This window comes from Scaptodrosophila lebanonensis, unplaced genomic scaffold (genome assembly GCF_003285725.1).
Source record: "Scaptodrosophila lebanonensis strain 11010-0011.00,11010-0021.00 unplaced genomic scaffold, SlebRS2 tig00000089-arrow-pilon, whole genome shotgun sequence".
In the NCBI taxonomy this organism is placed as follows: Eukaryota; Metazoa; Arthropoda; class Insecta; order Diptera; family Drosophilidae; genus Scaptodrosophila; species Scaptodrosophila lebanonensis.
The window spans coordinates 5,494,083-5,511,574 of record NW_022060565.1 but is presented as its reverse complement, the minus strand read 5'-3'; the positions used below and the strand labels follow the sequence as shown (position 1 = coordinate 5,511,574).

Genomic DNA, 17,492 nt, shown 5'->3' with positions numbered 1-17,492 from the left:
ACAGTGCCTCCTACATCATATTGGGTATACATAAAACCCAAAAGAGACTTATAACAAAAGAATTAAAACGATCAAATTTGTGGAGATCTTTATCCATTCATGTATGAATATGTAGCTCAATAATAATGCATATAAATAATTGCTAACTATTGAGCATATACAGTAAATACAGTTAATAGAAACGCAAAGATCTAAAAATATATTTTCGAAATAAAATCCTTTTAACTTCAGTACTCTCAGTTAGTGGAGAATAGAAGAAGAATAGAAGAATTACACCTATGGGCCAAAAACTGAAACTACGGATTTTTCGATAAATATGTATCGGTAAGCTGATTTCGATTTTTAAATTAAACTAAATATTGATAACGGTGTCAACTGAATATTGAGGCCGAAGCTTATTTTGTTTCAGGTATTGGATTGGATTTTTTATTAAATTATTATTATTATTAACCGGAACATAGGTTAGTTGCAGTTCTCGGTTGAATTTCTGCCATTGGTCCTTAGTTGGATAAATCAAAACGGGAAAAACTTAAAAAAATATGTGCATCCTTATGTTCATTTCTGATACTGACTGTATATGCATATGAACTTCGGCGTCCCGAATTTCTGTATGTATGTATATAAATTGTGTTGCAGCAAAGAATACAAAGTAATTTAAAATGCATAATATAAACGATGCATGAACACCAAATACAAAATTTTAAATTAATATCTTCCAGTTGGCTGTAGGATAGCAGCCAACAAAAAAATGGCTGTCGTAGTACGATCGTACTATATCTATTAATGTATGTATGAATTGTATGCATACATTTATGTATGTATAGTAAAATTGCCAATTCGTTTCGGAATGCTTGCGTACGCCCTTATTTACGAATTTGCATTTGTTTTGTTTTTCTCTTTTTTTTTTGTTTGTTTGTTATTCTGCTATATTTAAATACGTTTTCTTTGACTTAATTTTACTATTAATTTATGCTATGTATTTTAAACAACCCATGATTAGAGTAAAAGTTGAAAATGCAATCCTGGACAAGATTTGGTTTTTGCATTTCCTATAATTCATCTAGATTTGAAGTGCTAACAGCATTGGTGTGTTGTCTTGTGTTCCATTATCCACAATCCACAATGTTGTCATCGCTGAAAGAGTGAGACTCTCGCACATACTATAAAAAACACAACCATAGTTAGGGGACTGGGTATATACCGCGTCCCATTCGCATGCTGCATTGCAGCCGGCTCTTCACCTGCAAATAGATGCGCACGAAATAAACACACATTTGTAGATGCTCAATTGCAACTTTATGGATCAAATTGATCCTTTTTGGTCCTTGTTAACACAGCTATTGAATATATATTATACATAACTCAAAAATCGCTTTTCTTAAAAACATATCATAAAGTTTTATTATTTTTATTAAAAAATATAAGACTAAAAAAGCTTGCGTACAATAAATAAATGAAAATAACTTAAGAAATGAATTCAATAACTGCTAGCAGAGCATTTATTATTTACACTCTTCATTGAGCTTTCTTTACATATTTTTAGCACTGTTCGGTCCAAAAATGTTATGTTTGAACTCATCACTGTATGACTTATGTCATTATCCCAAAACCGATCTGGCTCGTCTAATCATTGTAAATAGCAAACATAAGACTCTTTGCCTGAATCGCCTTAGAAATCAATGGCTTCTCACGTGGAATTTGTGGATAGCACATTTAATTGTTTGGGCTGAAAGCTTCGTCCTGACGTTTGAAAGACTTCTGAATTGAAGGCACTGACTTTCTTTTATCTATTATGTGTTTTCAATTTGTGGCTCATTTCTTCATGTCAGATTTGTTTGCCGACAAGAGGGTAGCTTTGAATTGATTTATTCATTTATTATTGTTTATACATTGAAATGTGGTGTTCTAACAATTCTTCTGATACGGAAATGAGCATTAAATGCAATAAATCACAGCTCTAGGCATCATATTTAAAAGAAAATCGGCGATTATCGTTAAATCAATATCAATAATAAAGGAGACTCAATGTTCCTTTAACTTCACAAGGCAGTTACAAATGACTTTCCTGCCTTAGGCTCGTTTAGAAGGAAGAGGAGAAGCAATCGTGTATGTATAGGGTTCCTCTTATTTGACCAGATAAGGTCGCAGTGTCTTTTGTTTCGCTTTCGTGAGACTCCTCCTAAATAAGAACACCAGTTTCCCCAATTTCCGCGGCCTCATCATTCTATGCCCGTTCAAATATTTGTTCGCTCTGTGGCTATAGCTCTCCATAAAGCCCACTTACCATTGAGTACGTGGACTACAACAGTCTCTGTAATTTCATTTCCTAGCATGCAGGTGTAATTTCCGGTGTCCTGTCGATTCGCATTGGCTATGTAAAGTCGACTTAACGCTCGTCCGGGCAGCATGTCCGTTTTAACACTACATATGTGTACGTAGTGGAGGCATAGGGAAGTTAAACAAGAGGTAAGCCGTGAGTTATTGAAGCAAAAACTTATATGCCACAATATATACGTATTGTGTAACACACCTTATTCCACCACGGCTAGTGTCATAGTTAAGCAAACGGGCGCCGTGGCGCCACGTGATGTACGTTGAGGGATGAGGGATTTTCGAAATGACGCACTGCAGCTCAATGGTGCTACCAGCCTTGTAATATTTTTCTGGAGTGGCGGATCCTCTTTCATCGAGAATTTCCACATGAGGAACTGTAATAAAAAAACATTTAGTTATACAAGTAAGTTAGATTATAAGAACAAGTCATAACTAATAACTACTTCACTAAGTGGTACAGAATCAATCACAAAACACTTTTATTCTTTTCATCCTAACGGACGCTTCAAATTCTGTACCCGAGTTGTATAAATTCTATATAAGGATTGTGGTACAACAAAAAAATAAATAAATAAATAATAATAAAAAAAAAGCTTGCATTCTAAAACCAAGTCTGAACGGAGTCTATACATTTTATTCTTAGGAAAAATATGAGAATGAGTTTTAATTTATGCAAAGAGCATACACGTATAGGTAGATATATGTATATCTATATTTTATTATAGAGCGATTTTTTCATACTTGTTTGTTTTTATAAATATAGATATTTTCCAATTGTGATAATACATAATACCGCTGAAACCCACTTGGGAACATTTCTCAAATGTTGTCTCTATTGTACATTTTAAATTGATTTATAATGGAATTGTTTCATCAATTTTTTTCTTAGTTTATGTAACAGTCAATGGAAAGTTTCTCTGGCTCAATAAAACATATATACTCTTGATCAGCAAGACAAGACAATTCGATTTCAGCATGTCCGTCTGTTCGTCTAACTGAATGAATGCCTGAATTTTGGAAACGGCTGAGCCGCTTGACAAATCTTGGTTCATAAATTCTTCCGACCCCTACGCGAGACGAGTTTATTTTATTTTTCGATAATCCCACAGGTTATTCTTGCATAGAAAGAAAACCCTTTAAGATCTTACATCTGCCGATAAAGTAGTTCAGAGCACTTACCAATTATAGTTAAGTATACTAATAGTACCAATGGTGGATGTGAAGATACTTGACATTCATAGGGACCCTCGTCGCGCTCATTGGCGAACTGTATCAAAAGTTTCCAATCATTTGGCTCTTCAAATTCCAAAGAATATCGCGAGTCTCCGCTATATGTGTGCTGTCCAAAGGTAATGAGCGTCAGTTCATCCCCTTTACGTCGCATCCAAGAGACCTGGTAAATGGAGAAACTTATGACTTTTGCCCCAATTTATACAAAAAGGTCTTTTGATTCTTACGGTTTTCCCCTGCAAGTCATTGACACGACAATGAAGATAAACATTCGAAGATAACTGAGTGCTTATATTGACTGTAGTGTAGGGGTCTGCAAAAAATGGGAATGGCTCGTGAGTGGTGGTCTCCGTAACCTCAAGCTCTTCATCTTCCGGTGTGTCTGTAAATGGTGATGAGAACTCTTGCCAGAAGTTTTTCGGAAATGTATCAAAAGGATCGCCAGCTCTCGGTCGCTTCACTGTAAGTGTGGGCACATTATTGAAATATTATACATGTGCTAGATAAGGATATTGGAATAATGTTGCTCACGTGTCGTCGAGGTGGATCCAATGTGGTGTAGCGCTGAGTATATAATTGCAAATATCCAAAATAATCTGGATTTCATCACTGGAATCAGAAAAAGGCGTTACATATTTGTAAATTACTACTTTCTATGAAGTTCAAACGATGCTGCTTAAGCTGTTTATTCTTTTCAACCAATTGCTTAGTTAGAGTCACTCTCTTACACACCCACACACCCACTCAAGCACTCAAGCACTCAGCCACGCACCCACACACATACACGCATAATGAAGCACTTTCTGGCCTATTTTGAAAAAGTTACCGATTTAGAAAAGAAGGCTGCGCCCATGGCAACAATGGATTTTGCCCACTTGAATTGTTCCCCTCCCCTTTTAAAGTCGGCGGAAAAAATAAACAGTTTAGAGCCGAGTAATAAAATGTAAACATTGCGTGTACATATTTAGTAAACCTAAATACATGTATGTATGTACGTACATTTATGCGTGTACTTAGGTAGGTATTTTTGTACTTAGGTATTTACACTCACCGCAGGATATGCAAGTCTGTACTTTGATGGAATGTATGCTTTTATCTAACTTGGTAAACGTAGCCTCATCGTTAGCTGAGTCGTAACACTTTTTATTTTTGTTATGGAGTATATGTATATCACTGTTATTATTATATTCTTTAGGCTTTCACTTTTCCTTTCCTTTTTAGTTGCTGTTGGTAATGTTTGTGTTCAGCATTAGGCTGATTGCCACATCGTATTTGTCAGTGGGGTATGCAAATCGGAAGCTGTACAATTTCACTATGTGTGAGAGAAGGAAAGTGTGAAAATGTGATTCTTATTAGGCTCTTCAATTCACACATGTGTATTTATCTTTTTTGCAACTACTTGACTAAGGTGACCAATAACTTGAATGTAGGTCAGGACCCTTTGTGCGCATGCCGTTCTCCTGGCGGAGAACGAGTACCAAAAAATACAAATAACAAATCTCAACAGCTGCAGCATCTCGAGGAATAGCTTTTAGCTTTCGTACATTATAATATTGCGTCTCAAGAAGTGTCAGTATAAAACGGCAAATTTATAACATGTCTTCTAGGTTTGTCATATTTTTGTTGAAACTTGGTTTGTAAATAATCACAATTAAGGTATTCTTTTTTGAATATCTTCAAGTTATTAGTTCAAATATCAAGTCATTGCTTTATTTGGAGTTTTATCAATAACAGAATGAGAACTCTTTCCCACCAAAAAATATATCACAACTGCTCACTCTTAAACGTGTATTCCCTAGATTGCCGGCCAAAAAGTCCGTTGTTGGTTTCGTCACATTTGCCACGACACTGCCTCTAATTCTGATTGCGAATTGTTCGTTGTTGCAGCCTGCAGACGCAACAGAGAGTGATGCTAAGATGTAGAACAAAGCTTTTGCTCCGATTCGTCAAAAGCGGTTGCCGCCAAGCATTTATTGTTTATTATTCGATATTCACACGCACAAATATTCCAGTGATCAAATTCTTGGCTAAATTGAAGTTAAGATTATTTAGTCCTGTCATATTATTGTTAGCAATTCAGGTTTTTTTTTATCAAAGCATCTGCACAGAAAGCTTTTTCTCTTCCATTCAGCATCTTTTGAGCATTATTTTCATAGGCGCTTGCGCAAAAAAAAATAGACGATGCAAATTAGCATTAGATATTAGCATTTCCTTTATGTGTGCGTAAGTTTGAAATGATTTATTTTGAATGAAGTTCATGGAGCGGCATCTAGTGTGCACACACTGAAACGTTATTTAGTGTGGCCATCTATGCGAAAGGATGCACAACCGAAAACCGTTTCACAAAAAATAGTTTTTTCTAATCAAATGTAAAGGAATTTCCACCAGTATATGTTACTTTTTTAAAGTCAAATGTTGTTGAAGCATTTTAACAAAGTCACACAAAATTATTAGAGCCACTGCAAAATTTTTCATAATTAGAGAACAGCTACATTTGATAATTCCATGTGGGCAATTTAAGAAAAACCGTAAGTCATGAAAGCTACAGCCGCATCGACACGCTTCCTGCGCATGTGCGGTAAATTTTGCTCTGCAATTGTGTTGGTGAGAGCCAGAAAATTGAGTCATTTTGTGTAGCTAGCCGGACTCTTATCGCTGGTGGTGCGATATGGTTTTCTAGAACGGGGGCTGCACGACGTCGTCGGCAACAAAAGTGAGAGCGCGCCCAGCAAATACGCACACAGAACATACTCATACATACATACATATGCAATGATATAAGTGGCGAGACACACAGCAACAACAAAATGAGTAGCCCTACATACACACATGTGCACATGAAGGCAAAACACTACGAATCGGGCAAAAGAACCGTTCATTTTCATTCTTTCCGTGGCATTCATTAATTCTGTTTCTCCCTGCATTGTCCGTATTGTAGGTTTTCAGCAAAAGGCCGAAAAAAACAACGTATAATATTTTCCATTTCTTACATTACGCTGGCGATTATGTTTTGAATTTTAATCATCAACTGCACAAATCCAGCTGCGGTGACATTCAGTGAATTTCTAAATTAACAATTTCGACGCCAACAACAACAATAAGAACCAACGCCGCCGCCAGCAGAGGCCCATAGAACAAAATATACGCGCAAAACAAAAACAAAGTACAACACCACCCAACAACGGCGACAAGCAGCGCAGCGGTGACAACGACGCGACAAAATCGCGCACCGGCCCAATATCGCATTCGACGAACTGAAGTCAATCAAGCCAGTATAGGGCCCGCCAGAGAAGCGCTACCACTATAAAACCAAAACATAAATTAGAAAATGGATCTAAATTCGCCGATTATTCGCGTGCTAAGCGGCATTGCCATTAGCGTTTTGGGCTTTCAAATGTGCCGGAAGGTACTGCCCTGGGTTTTCGCAAATATTCTTGGACCCAGTTTGCTAGGACCTAGGGTGGACATCCGTAAGATGGGCGAATGGGCAGGTGAGTCAGAGGTCACCATAACGCTCACACACATTCGATTTTCATTTGAACTTCGCGCCGATGATGTGATAAGTGTAATGCTTTTTGTTATTCTGCGTGTGCTTGTGTGTTGATAACATAATGAACTTTCTAAGCATGGTCTTACTCACATCCTTATCTTTGCATTGCAGTGGTTACCGGCTCAACGGACGGCATTGGGAAGGCCTACGCTCGAGAGGTATGTATGTGTAACCGAGGAAAGTCCTATAAGGAATTCCTAAAGTTATTATCATACCACCTACAAAATAGGCTTAACTTTCATAAATAAGGAGATTTGCATTAATACTACGTGCGTACCTCTGCCTGGGATATACCGAAACTAATTGGGAACCAATTCTAAGAAGTTTATAATTCACACATAGTGTGCATGTAGGAGCGGTTTTCCAACTAGGATATGGGAGCGATCGTTGTCCTAGTTTTAGCATAACTATAAATTATTATTTCTTTTGTGCAGTTCCGCTTTAGTAAAAGAATTAATTCATGAATAGCATCTTCACTAATAACACAGAACCAATTATATTATCAGAGATATTTAAATATACATACATACAAGTATATCTATATAATAGTATCTCAAAGTCTTCCAACTGTAACCGAAACATGTCCTCTGCATAGCTCCAAATTTATTTCGCTTTGCTCATAGTGAAGACGATAGACCCCAGCTTGTTAGTTTCCTTTTTATTTTTTAATTATTACCAGATATAATACATTAGCGACAGATATAAAATTACAATTAGCAAGGGGTTATCGAATTGCCTTGTACACTGAGCATGACTTACACATTGCCTCACATAGAAGAAAATGCATTCTCACTTTGTGACAGAATAATAGTTTATGTGTAGTATAGATGTAATACTGTAAAAAAAAGAACTTGGTGGCAAAACTATTGCTGAATCGTAAGCTTTGGTCAGTTACAGAGTCCACTCGTTTTTGCTATTGGATAACTCAGCAAAATTTCGTTTACATTTCATTTATTTATTTTAACCATAGAGAAAAAAGTGTTTACTTTGGCAAATTGCAATTCGAAGCGCTTTAGAACGAAACATTTCATACTGAACGCTTTTACACTAAAACGTGCTACTCAATTAGCAACTTTTACATGAAGCCCAACCGCAAACTCTGAGGGACTCGCATGTACTTGGGGCTTAAGTCCAAAGTTAATCATTGCATCGTCGATTTACATCAATAGCCTCGCTTGCTTTCTTTTGCCAAACGGCTTGAAATTAGCATTCGATGCGGCTCTTTTGCTTTGCCGTTAACGAGTAACGCACAATACTCGTGTTTATGGTAATTCTATTTCTATGCACGTTCCGCATTTATTCAATTACGACGCACGTCGTTAAAGTGTGTGCATTGTTTGGATATTGTAAGTGAATATGTTTGCTTAGAAATCGACGGAGTTCAATATTTAATTACGCCTATTTACAATAGAAATACACATATCAGTGAATTCACAATTCAGCTATACTGGAATTCTATTAAATTCAGTCTCTTTTTCATTCCTAATATATTTACAGCTAGCGCGCAAAGGACTCAAACTGGTGTTGATTAGTCGTTCGCTGGACAAACTCAATGCCGTTGCCAAAGAAATAGGTAATGATTAATTTTTAAATACGCGAGTTGTGCCAGTCTAGTCTAATTGAACCGATTTTGAATATACATACTATACATATGTATGTATATGCACTCGGACCCGCATAATTACATATGTATATGTAAATAATTTGTAGCTATCAACTAAAGCGTGGCATACTTCTAGGAGAAAACTTTGGTGTCGAAGTTCGGGTCGTCGATGTGGACTTTACACGAGGCGTAGAGATCTATGAGAAAATACGCAAAAGCACCGAAGGTCTTGATGTGGGCGTCCTGGTTAACAATGTGGGAATCAGTTACAGCCACCCCGAGTACTTCTTAGAGTGTTGCAATTCGGATCCAAAATTCCTACGCGATATCATTGCTGCCAATATACATTCCGTGACGCACATGTGCTCATTGATTATGCCGCGCATGGTTGTCAAACGCAAGGGTGTCGTAATCAATCTCTCGTCCACGGCAGGTGTAATTCCGAGTCCCCTGCTAAGTGTATACAGTGCAACAAAGGTAAGAATGTTCGCTTTATGCTATCTACCATGTCTCACTAATATTTTCCTTCACAGGCATTTGTAAACAAGTTCAGTGATGACCTGCAGACTGAATACAAGGACCATGGACTCATTATTCAGAGCGTACAGCCTGGTTTCGTGGCTACAAACATGTCCAAGATACGTAAACCGAACATTTTTGCGCCCTCGCCCGAAACGTATGTAAAATCTGCACTCTCCACACTTGGCATCGCTACACAGACCGCAGGCTATCTACCACACGCATTGCTTCAACTCGTCATACATTTTACAGAGGCTGTGCTGGGCGATCAAATTGCTAGAAATGTGGTCCTGAAAAATATTTTGGGTACACGCAGTCGTGCACTTCGACGCCTAGCCAAGGAGCAATAATATTTTTCGCACAAGTAAAAGCCAGCAGACTTGGCATCTCCTGGAGCTGCTGCTGATTGTGTGGCACTGCCAGCAGCTGCAGCAGATGCGGCGACGGCGACTCCTATTGGAATTCGTTCACGGTTGGGGGTTGGGCAAAGAGCGAAACTAAAAAAAACAAACATGAATAATACACAAAACTAATTGTGTCCACTAAAATTGTAACATTTTCACCAAAGATGTTTCATCAAGTGTGTCATATACATTCTACCATACCAAAAATATTTCCAAATACAACAACCGAAGAAATGTTTGCTTTGGAATAAAATAAATAATAAAAACATCAATTAAACGGATTTTTTATTGGCGCCATTATGATAGGTAGTCTGGCAACGCTGTTATTTGTTGTTCTTGAAGGGAGTTGTAATCGATAGCATTGTCGATAAAATTGACAGAAGCTTGATAAGGTGGGCAAGCAAGCGGCAGCTTCGCGCATATGCGTAAATTGTTTTATATTTTTTGAAAGCCAAGAAACTTAACATTTGTGTATGAACGTGGAGTGCAGTCGGATGTAATTAAACGCGAGTGGAATAAAATATCAATCAAAAATAATTGCGGGCGAATTGGTCATAACTATTTGCGCAGCAATCAAAATTTTGCGCTGTTTTGGTTTATTAAGTCAGTCTCAGCCGCAGTTGGAAGAGGAAGAACATAGGAAGAAAACATCATCGGTCGGTCGGTCGGCTGCTCTGTTATCTCTTATCGCGGTGACCAGTTGTTCAGATGCTTGGGACACTGATACCCGCCCCTTATGCGTTTATCAACTTGTTGCGGGTGCGGGCTTCGTTGCAATATTGATACTTCAATAAATATAATTGACATCAACTGATGTCATTGGGTAACATATTCATAATTCCTTCATCTTTATTGGGCCCCAATTCAAGTGTCGCAGTTGAATAGAAGCACAGCTGGCGGGCGCAAAGCAGGGGTGGCGGAAGTGTTATTGACGCAATTGTTGAAAACTATTTTTAATAGTTTGTGGTTGGTCACCCCGACGGCAAAGGGCCACGGCTACGATTATGGGGACGGTAACGGGTGGTTAAGACTGAAACAACAAGTCACAACGAGCGTTAAAGCAAAGGCGTAGAAAATAAAGCTGGGTAGGCAAAGAAGATGTCAAAAATGTTTAAAACTCATAAAACATTTACAAACGAACATAAAAAACGAACAAGTACACAGCAACTGAGCGTAAAGGTGAAAGTGAATAACAGAACCAATTTGGCGCCGCCATCGCAGCCGCTGTTATAGTCGGACGGGCGACAGACAGCGAACGACAGTCTGGAACGTGGCCAGCGTTCCCACCATCATTAACCACTACGACTATCGGAAACTCAAGGGCGAGGGCGCTTTCAACGGTCAAGTCGCACACAATGGAGCGCCGTCTTCCGTTGTTTCCAATTGAGCCCGAGCCGCCCACAACACCCACACAGCGGCTGACACTGTTGGCAACCCGGTGAGTAAACGTGAACCAATTCGTATGCTTATGCATCGCTCCCACGCACATTTATGTACATACATTCTTATGTATATGAATCTATATAAGTATCTCAAATGTCTATGTATGTATATTGTGTGTCCTTTGCGTGTGATTTGGCTGTGAACGTGCGTGGCTTGGCTTTGATTCAGATATGTCCACCTCTGAACATGTCAGAATCGTCACTCACGACTATTCACAATCACCCACCTGTGTGGTCTGTTGTATCATAATTATCGTCATCATCATCATATTTATTAATAGTTCAATATGTCTCCTATAACCCATTATATACAGCATGCTACGTGCACTGCAATTAAACTGGAACATTATCATTTCCGGCGTCACTTTAACGCTCCTGGCCGTCATTTGGTACTATCCGACGTTCTTCTTATTTTTTGCGTTCGTCATCTACTCGCTAGTGCTCGTGTTTGCGGGTAAGTGATGGGTGGGCGGACACTATAAGGGCGTACAATTCCGGAAGCTATTATTGAAAAGTTGCTTTAAAAGGTTATTTCAAAAAATATTTATTCGTTACTAAAAACGTCTTTATATGCAATCCTATATTGATTTTGGAACAAAAATTTGCGTTTTCAAAGAAGATTCCATTTTACATTTTTTTTTTTTAATATTTGATTTCAAAAGTTATGTTTTTAACCAGTCAGTTTTAACAGGGGCGTCAATCGCTTGATACAATTTTGAACAGCCCTGAATTATTTTTCCATGCTTTATGAATGTTCAATAGTTCGATATATAAACCACTTTGTTAATAGTCTTTCAGTCTTTCTTCAGATAAACAAAGTTATTAATGTGTTGTCTCCAAGAAAGCAGTCATTTGATATACAGGTCCGATCCAATTTCATTTCGCGTAATTCCATTCCCTTTTATCGGTTAAGGGAGAAGGTTTCAAAGGCTACCCTGTATATATATTTGTTGAGAATTGTTGACTTATTTGAACAGTCATTTTAACATACATACAAACATATATCGAGCATAATATAATACGCATCTGTACTTTGTATCCAAATAAAAAAAAGAAGTGATTACCGTGATATGCCGAGGCATCTATTTGTTATCAACGCAGTTAGCAGCGAATTGGGAACTTCCGCAATATTTAATTAAAATATGAGATATCTTTTAATTTTATAACGGTCGAATGAAGCTTATTGCCATCTTTTATCATTCCACACATACAGCTATCGCCGGCACCGTCTATATACACTACATATTCACAACAAACGAGCCAACAAAACCAAGCCGAGCGCCCTCGAAGCTACTATATAATGCCACAAAGTATGTATGGGATTTTTACAGAGTCTCAGTAAAGAATCCATTAATTTAAATTAAATTAATTTAACATCCATTCTCTATTCGTTTCGTAGAAGCAACATCTTTGATCTGCCAAAACCCATTAAGAATCCATCGAATTTACCTCTGATATTTGGCAAAACAGTCGATCTGCAGCTGCAGCAGATCATTGAGTATGTCCTGCGTGATTTTATGCTCCCTTGGCTAGGGTACGTTGGATGTGAGAGTCAAGCTGCTTAAAATATGCTAACGTGTTCCTTAAACTTCTAGCTATGTGGTGACCAAACCGAAGTTGATTAATGATGTAATACGCGAAGATCTGTGGAATGCTGTACAAAAGATACACGAACGCGCCACCAAAATTGATGCAGCCAAAATTATAGCCGTAGACATGGTGAATCGCGTGACAGTCCATCTAGAGAAAATACGTATAGCTGAGGCTCGAGCGTAAGTTTTGCAAAATATCGAAGAATGCTCATTTTCTGATTGCATGAATCACTCCGTGACTGCAGCGCTGAAACGTCTAGTGCCCCCGTATTTTCCACCAACTCGTATCTGGTTGATGAGGAGCAGGAAATGGAGTTTTTGCGCAAGCTATGTGAGATAATGGTAATACTATTGCTTCCGCGAGGCTACTCTTTACCACCCTTGAAAGTGTTGCTAAGCGAAATCTTATCTTTCAAGAGTAAGTCTATTCCCTTGACCAACCTTGGAGAGAAAAAAGGACTTGAACTGATCTTTTCTCATTTTCAGTATTGTTTCCCATGATTAAAATGCTCACGGCACCGGACTACATCAATCAAAAGATTGTTCAGAACATTGAGACGCGTCTGGCAGCGGCAGCCATAAGTAAGCGGAGCTACGAATATGCCGCCAGTTTCGAGGAGTTCCTGAAGATAATCAATAGTTCGGGCAATTTGGAGGAACTCTCACTTATACGCAAAAGCATTGTGAACGACTTGATGCATGCCACAACAATGCAGAATCTACAACGTGCCAAGGGCCTGGATCCAGACGCTGACGATCATTCGCTTTCCAAGGCAGAGCTGACGGCAGCGGTGCGCTTAAAACGTTATGTCCAGCAATTAACGCTGGCGAAGGCGCAGTGCGAGAAGAATTTGGCCAAGTTCGGTTGGAATGGCAACTACTCCAGTGATATTGTGAGTCTGCTAATTAACAATGCTTGTCCGAATCAATTATTTATAATCTCTTCTATGGTATAGGATCTGACGTTGGTGGAGATATTGAATACGGCTGTGGGTCGTCGTTATCTGACGCTATTTTTGGAGCCGCTTAAGGCCAGTGCTTTAATTGGTTTCTATATGGCCGTAGAGGAAATCAAGCATGCCCACAAATCTGCCACACATCAGCTGGGCACTGAGATCTTTTATACATATATACGCGTCCCGAAGCCGGAAATACAAATTGACAAGCATGAGCGAAAACTAATAGAGACATTCTTGCTTGGCGATGCTGGTCCAGACATATTCTACGATATACAACGCAACATATTGCGTGCCCTGGAAGAGAAATACTATCCGCCATTTGTGCTGAGCGAGCAGTATCGCCAGCTAAAGGAAGCGCTGGATTCGAACGAATTTAACGATCCCACCTTGATCATGTGTGACTCACTTACCGATGGTCAGGATGACGAGCGAACCACCGCTGGAGATGGCGTCAATGGTGCTGGGGGTGCGACTGCAGCTATTGATGTGGCGGCACATACATCGTATGCCCGGAAAAAGCTCGAACAAATACAGGAGCGCATCGATAAGAAGAATCAGGCATTGGATGCTCTCAAATATTCAGTCAAGCCAGAGTCCAAGGTGCTGCAAATACTCGAAAAGGAAATGGAGTGGCTTAAGAGCGAGAAGCGACAAACTGAGGCCCATTTGCGACGCACTGATGCATGGACAGAGCATCTGGGCAAGTGGAAGGCAACCATACAGAGTGTGGAGGTGAGTCCATTGAGACTCTTCTTAATGCCGGTCTTAAAACTTTACTCTCTTCCTTAACTGCCTCAGGTGTCCGATGAAAAGGAATCTCTACAGTTTATGATATTAGTTCATGTTGATGAGGACATCAACGCTCCTCCAATGCTGTCCGCAAAAAACGGCGGCAGTAACGGCAAGCCCGAGAAACGTCCTTCGGGTATTTCTAGCGGATGGGTCGTAATGCGATCGCTCAATCAAGTTCATGTAAGTCCAGCAATCTTAATCATATTTTACAATAAACCGAACTCTGAGTGTATGTTATGGAGTAATAGAATGGAGTGTGTAATCTATACATACATGTTTATATAAACATTACGTTGAATTGGTGATGTATATATGAACTTTTTTTTTTGCAGGACTTGCATCGAAAGCTGCGGCATGTGAGCTCAAATTTGAAATCCCTAGATTTGCCCACAAATTTTAAATTATTCTTTTTAAAAACGGATCGACACGCCCTCGAAAAAGCTAAAGGACAAATACAGAAATTTTTGAATGTAAGATTTGCAATACTAATAAATATACTTGTATTGCCATCTATTAATTGCACTGCATATTTACAGTTTATACTGGAAGATGATCATCTAAATGGAAGCGAGGCTATTTACACGTTTCTTAGCCCCAGTTCCGATCATTTAAAAGCCACGCTACCCTCACCCAAAAAGTCAAAATTCTCACTCTCCACCCTTTTCAAGAGCGATGCGACCAAAGCGCACGAGACAAACAAGGCCACTGATCCGTTTTGGGGCCTGCAGCGGGACGACGATGATATTTCCACCTACTTGGATGGCGAAACGGGCAACGATGCCAAGCTGTTGGCGGATTTGGATAGCAAGGACTCTATAGCGGAGCCTCTGTATGCACTAATGGGTGAAATATTTGATATGGGCGGCGTCTTTAAGTGGCTGCGCAAGAGTATTATATCATTTGTGCAAATCACATATGGACGCACGATAAATAGGTGTGTCTTGCATACTCTTTCTCTTCCTTTACAAATCATTAACTGATTACTCTTTAAACGTAGACAAATACGCGAGTCCGTGGCATATTTGTTTGAGGAGTCCATGTTGCACAATTATTTCTCGGCCCTGCTCAAGTCATTCTGGCCCGGTGGCGTTCTGGCCTCTGCCTATCCGATACGCTCGGATGACATGAAAGAGATGACCACCAATGCAGCCAAGGCACTACTCATGGATCATATACCCGAAGTTTTGTGTAATCTGGTCGGTGCTCAAGCAGCCAAACGTGGCGTTCTAAAGGTTTTTGATGCGCTGCAAAATCCCACATACAATAAGCAATTGTTTTATGTAAGTAAACGCCAGCTTTAATAGGTCGTAAAGGACTTTGTCCACCAAAATGCTGCAGCTGTAAGTAACAACAGAAGCCGGCGTAGTAGCATAAGTGAACGAACCGATGTAGACATGTCCGTCTGTATGGATACTGAGAGCTTTCGAATCGTAACTGTTTTCCAGTTGAAAAGTCATATCAGCTTTCTTAGGAATGATGGGTAAAACAAAGTTTTTTTTCGCTAAAAATCGAGTATAGGGTATTCAATAATTTTCAAATCTGATTCAAAGTGTACAGTTTAGGCAATTATTTACTTATGATCTTTATAATTTGTTTAAAACTACATTTGTAATGATTTGGTAGGTGGAAAGATATTTGAGCGGTTAACTGCATTTTAATTTGTTCTCATATATCGATTTGTTGTTTGCAGGAGCTGCTTGAGATCCTGATGATTGAATTTTTCCCTGAAATACGTCAACTGAAGGTGTCCCATGCGAATGGTACGAAGCTAACAACAGCGTCGGCGGGCGTGGCAGCCGTCTCAGCGGCAGCAGCCATTGCAGCAGCAGCAGCGCTGCCATTAAACACACACAATAACCAGGCCACTGCGGGCACCAGCAGCAGTCTCACTCAGGCACAGTCGCTCCACCGGGAGCGTGCACATGCCCACGACCAACATTACCACCAATCGCAGCAATCGCAATATCATCAAGGACAGCAGCCACCCCACCAGCAACATCAGCAGCAACAGCATCATCAGCACCACCAGTTACCACAGCAGGCAATGTACTCAACCACACATGGAAGTGGAACGAAGTAGAATTTCAGCTGAATTATAAGAATTAGGACATTTGTGATGTTTTCTCGGCGTTACACAAGACCAACCTCAAAAATGTCTAGCTTTGTTGTTGATTATAGATACTAATGCTCTCTATTATGCTGTTAACCCATCCACCTTTTTTTTGTTTATTTATTTATTAGCAAATTTTAGTACTTTTGTTTCTATGTCTGGCACATAATCGTACATTTTAAACTAAAATTATTTGGCTCTTTAACCAACAACAACAACCTGTACCAAATCAATTTGTGTGCTATTTTTATCATAACTATGTATGTATGTCTATGGTTCTATATCTTTTAAAACAAAAACACGCCACAATTTGTTGTAAGTTTAGGCAAAGGGGCTTAAAAAACAGCTGATGTGTTGTATATTTAATTTATGTTTGTTAAAAGTGTTGCTTTAGCCAAATTTGTTTGTTGTGTAAGTATTCAGTATTAAGCGATATACCAAATTACTGTTGATATTGTATATTCAGTATATATGTACACGTTTATGATATTTGAATCACATTCGACTCGGTTATATTTATTTTTATATGAGCTGTTCATGTATTAGCGTGTATTGTTTAAAACTCGAGCGTATTACTACATTAAGACATTCCCCTTTTACACACACCCCGCCAGAAGAACGCAGAGTCTATCTGTGTTGTAAACAATTTAATAAAGAAAAATATGCAAGCATAGTTTTTTGGTTGATATGTTTGGCTAATTTAACCCAAACCTGTATCTCGAGTGACTTATTGTGATCTTAGAAAGTAAAAGTTACCCATTTGTTGGTAGTAATTCAGTTAAGAGCTAAGCACGCATACATAAGTACATAGTTATTGCGCATATGTCTCTGTATGTACTCATATGTGTAATTTTGATGGCCGGAACCACGGTCAGCCCATGGAGCCCATATAGTACTAGTTGGTAATATCTCACACACACACTCACACACCCAAAATAAATATGACAAAATGTGTTA

At 39.0% G+C, this 17,492-nt stretch overlaps 3 protein-coding genes across 3 annotated transcripts; 2 read left to right on the top strand and 1 right to left on the bottom strand.

Annotated features, from left to right (window-relative positions):
* Nucleotides 1-769: 769 nt before the first annotated feature.
* Nucleotides 770-4,711, bottom strand: LOC115626894 (peroxidasin). The gene is made up of 7 exons (XM_030522404.1): nt 4,616-4,711; nt 4,096-4,173; nt 3,792-4,024; nt 3,514-3,727; nt 2,531-2,708; nt 2,285-2,421; nt 770-1,241 (listed from the first exon to the last, which is right to left on the bottom strand). The coding sequence occupies exons 2-7, from the start codon at nt 4,169-4,171 to the stop codon at nt 1,129-1,131; spliced, it is 951 nt and encodes a 316-aa protein (XP_030378264.1). The 5' UTR covers nt 4,172-4,173; nt 4,616-4,711; the 3' UTR covers nt 770-1,128.
* Nucleotides 4,712-6,591: 1,880 nt separating this feature from the next.
* Nucleotides 6,592-9,734, top strand: LOC115626689 (very-long-chain 3-oxoacyl-CoA reductase). The gene is made up of 5 exons (XM_030522117.1): nt 6,592-7,055; nt 7,226-7,272; nt 8,612-8,687; nt 8,854-9,194; nt 9,251-9,734. The coding sequence occupies exons 1-5, from the start codon at nt 6,893-6,895 to the stop codon at nt 9,584-9,586; spliced, it is 963 nt and encodes a 320-aa protein (XP_030377977.1). The 5' UTR covers nt 6,592-6,892; the 3' UTR covers nt 9,587-9,734.
* Nucleotides 9,735-10,049: 315 nt separating this feature from the next.
* LOC115626756 (sorting nexin-25) lies at nt 10,050-17,208 on the top strand. Its single transcript, XM_030522213.1, has 13 exons — nt 10,050-11,078; nt 11,397-11,536; nt 12,296-12,392; nt 12,482-12,616; nt 12,678-12,854; nt 12,920-13,092; nt 13,161-13,567; nt 13,631-14,365; nt 14,432-14,605; nt 14,758-14,895; nt 14,962-15,359; nt 15,423-15,705; nt 16,116-17,208. The coding sequence occupies exons 1-13, from the start codon at nt 10,996-10,998 to the stop codon at nt 16,503-16,505; spliced, it is 3,330 nt and encodes a 1,109-aa protein (XP_030378073.1). The 5' UTR covers nt 10,050-10,995; the 3' UTR covers nt 16,506-17,208.
* The last annotated feature ends 284 nt before the right edge of the window (nt 17,209-17,492 follow it).

Bases quoted from the DNA above. Each gene is read 5' to 3' on its own strand.
- LOC115626894 (XM_030522404.1), bottom strand. From the start codon at position 4,171: ATGAAATCCAGATTATTTTGGATATTTGCAATTATATACTCAGCGCTA. The intron at 4,025-4,095 runs GTGAGCAACATT...CCACACTTACAG, and splicing joins TGGATCCACCTCGACGACAC to TGAAGCGACCGAGAGCTGGC. The intron at 3,728-3,791 runs GTAAGAATCAAA...TCCATTTACCAG, and splicing joins ATGACTTGCAGGGGAAAACC to GTCTCTTGGATGCGACGTAA.
- LOC115626689 (XM_030522117.1), top strand. From the start codon at position 6,893: ATGGATCTAAATTCGCCGATTATTCGCGTGCTAAGCGGCATTGCCATT. The intron at 7,056-7,225 runs GTGAGTCAGAGG...TTTGCATTGCAG, and splicing joins TAAGATGGGCGAATGGGCAG to TGGTTACCGGCTCAACGGAC. The intron at 8,688-8,853 runs GTAATGATTAAT...GCATACTTCTAG, and splicing joins TGCCGTTGCCAAAGAAATAG to GAGAAAACTTTGGTGTCGAA.
- LOC115626756 (XM_030522213.1), top strand. From the start codon at position 10,996: ATGGAGCGCCGTCTTCCGTTGTTTCCAATTGAGCCCGAGCCGCCCACA. The intron at 12,855-12,919 runs GTAAGTTTTGCA...CCGTGACTGCAG, and splicing joins CGTATAGCTGAGGCTCGAGC to CGCTGAAACGTCTAGTGCCC. The intron at 13,568-13,630 runs GTGAGTCTGCTA...TCTATGGTATAG, and splicing joins GCAACTACTCCAGTGATATT to GATCTGACGTTGGTGGAGAT.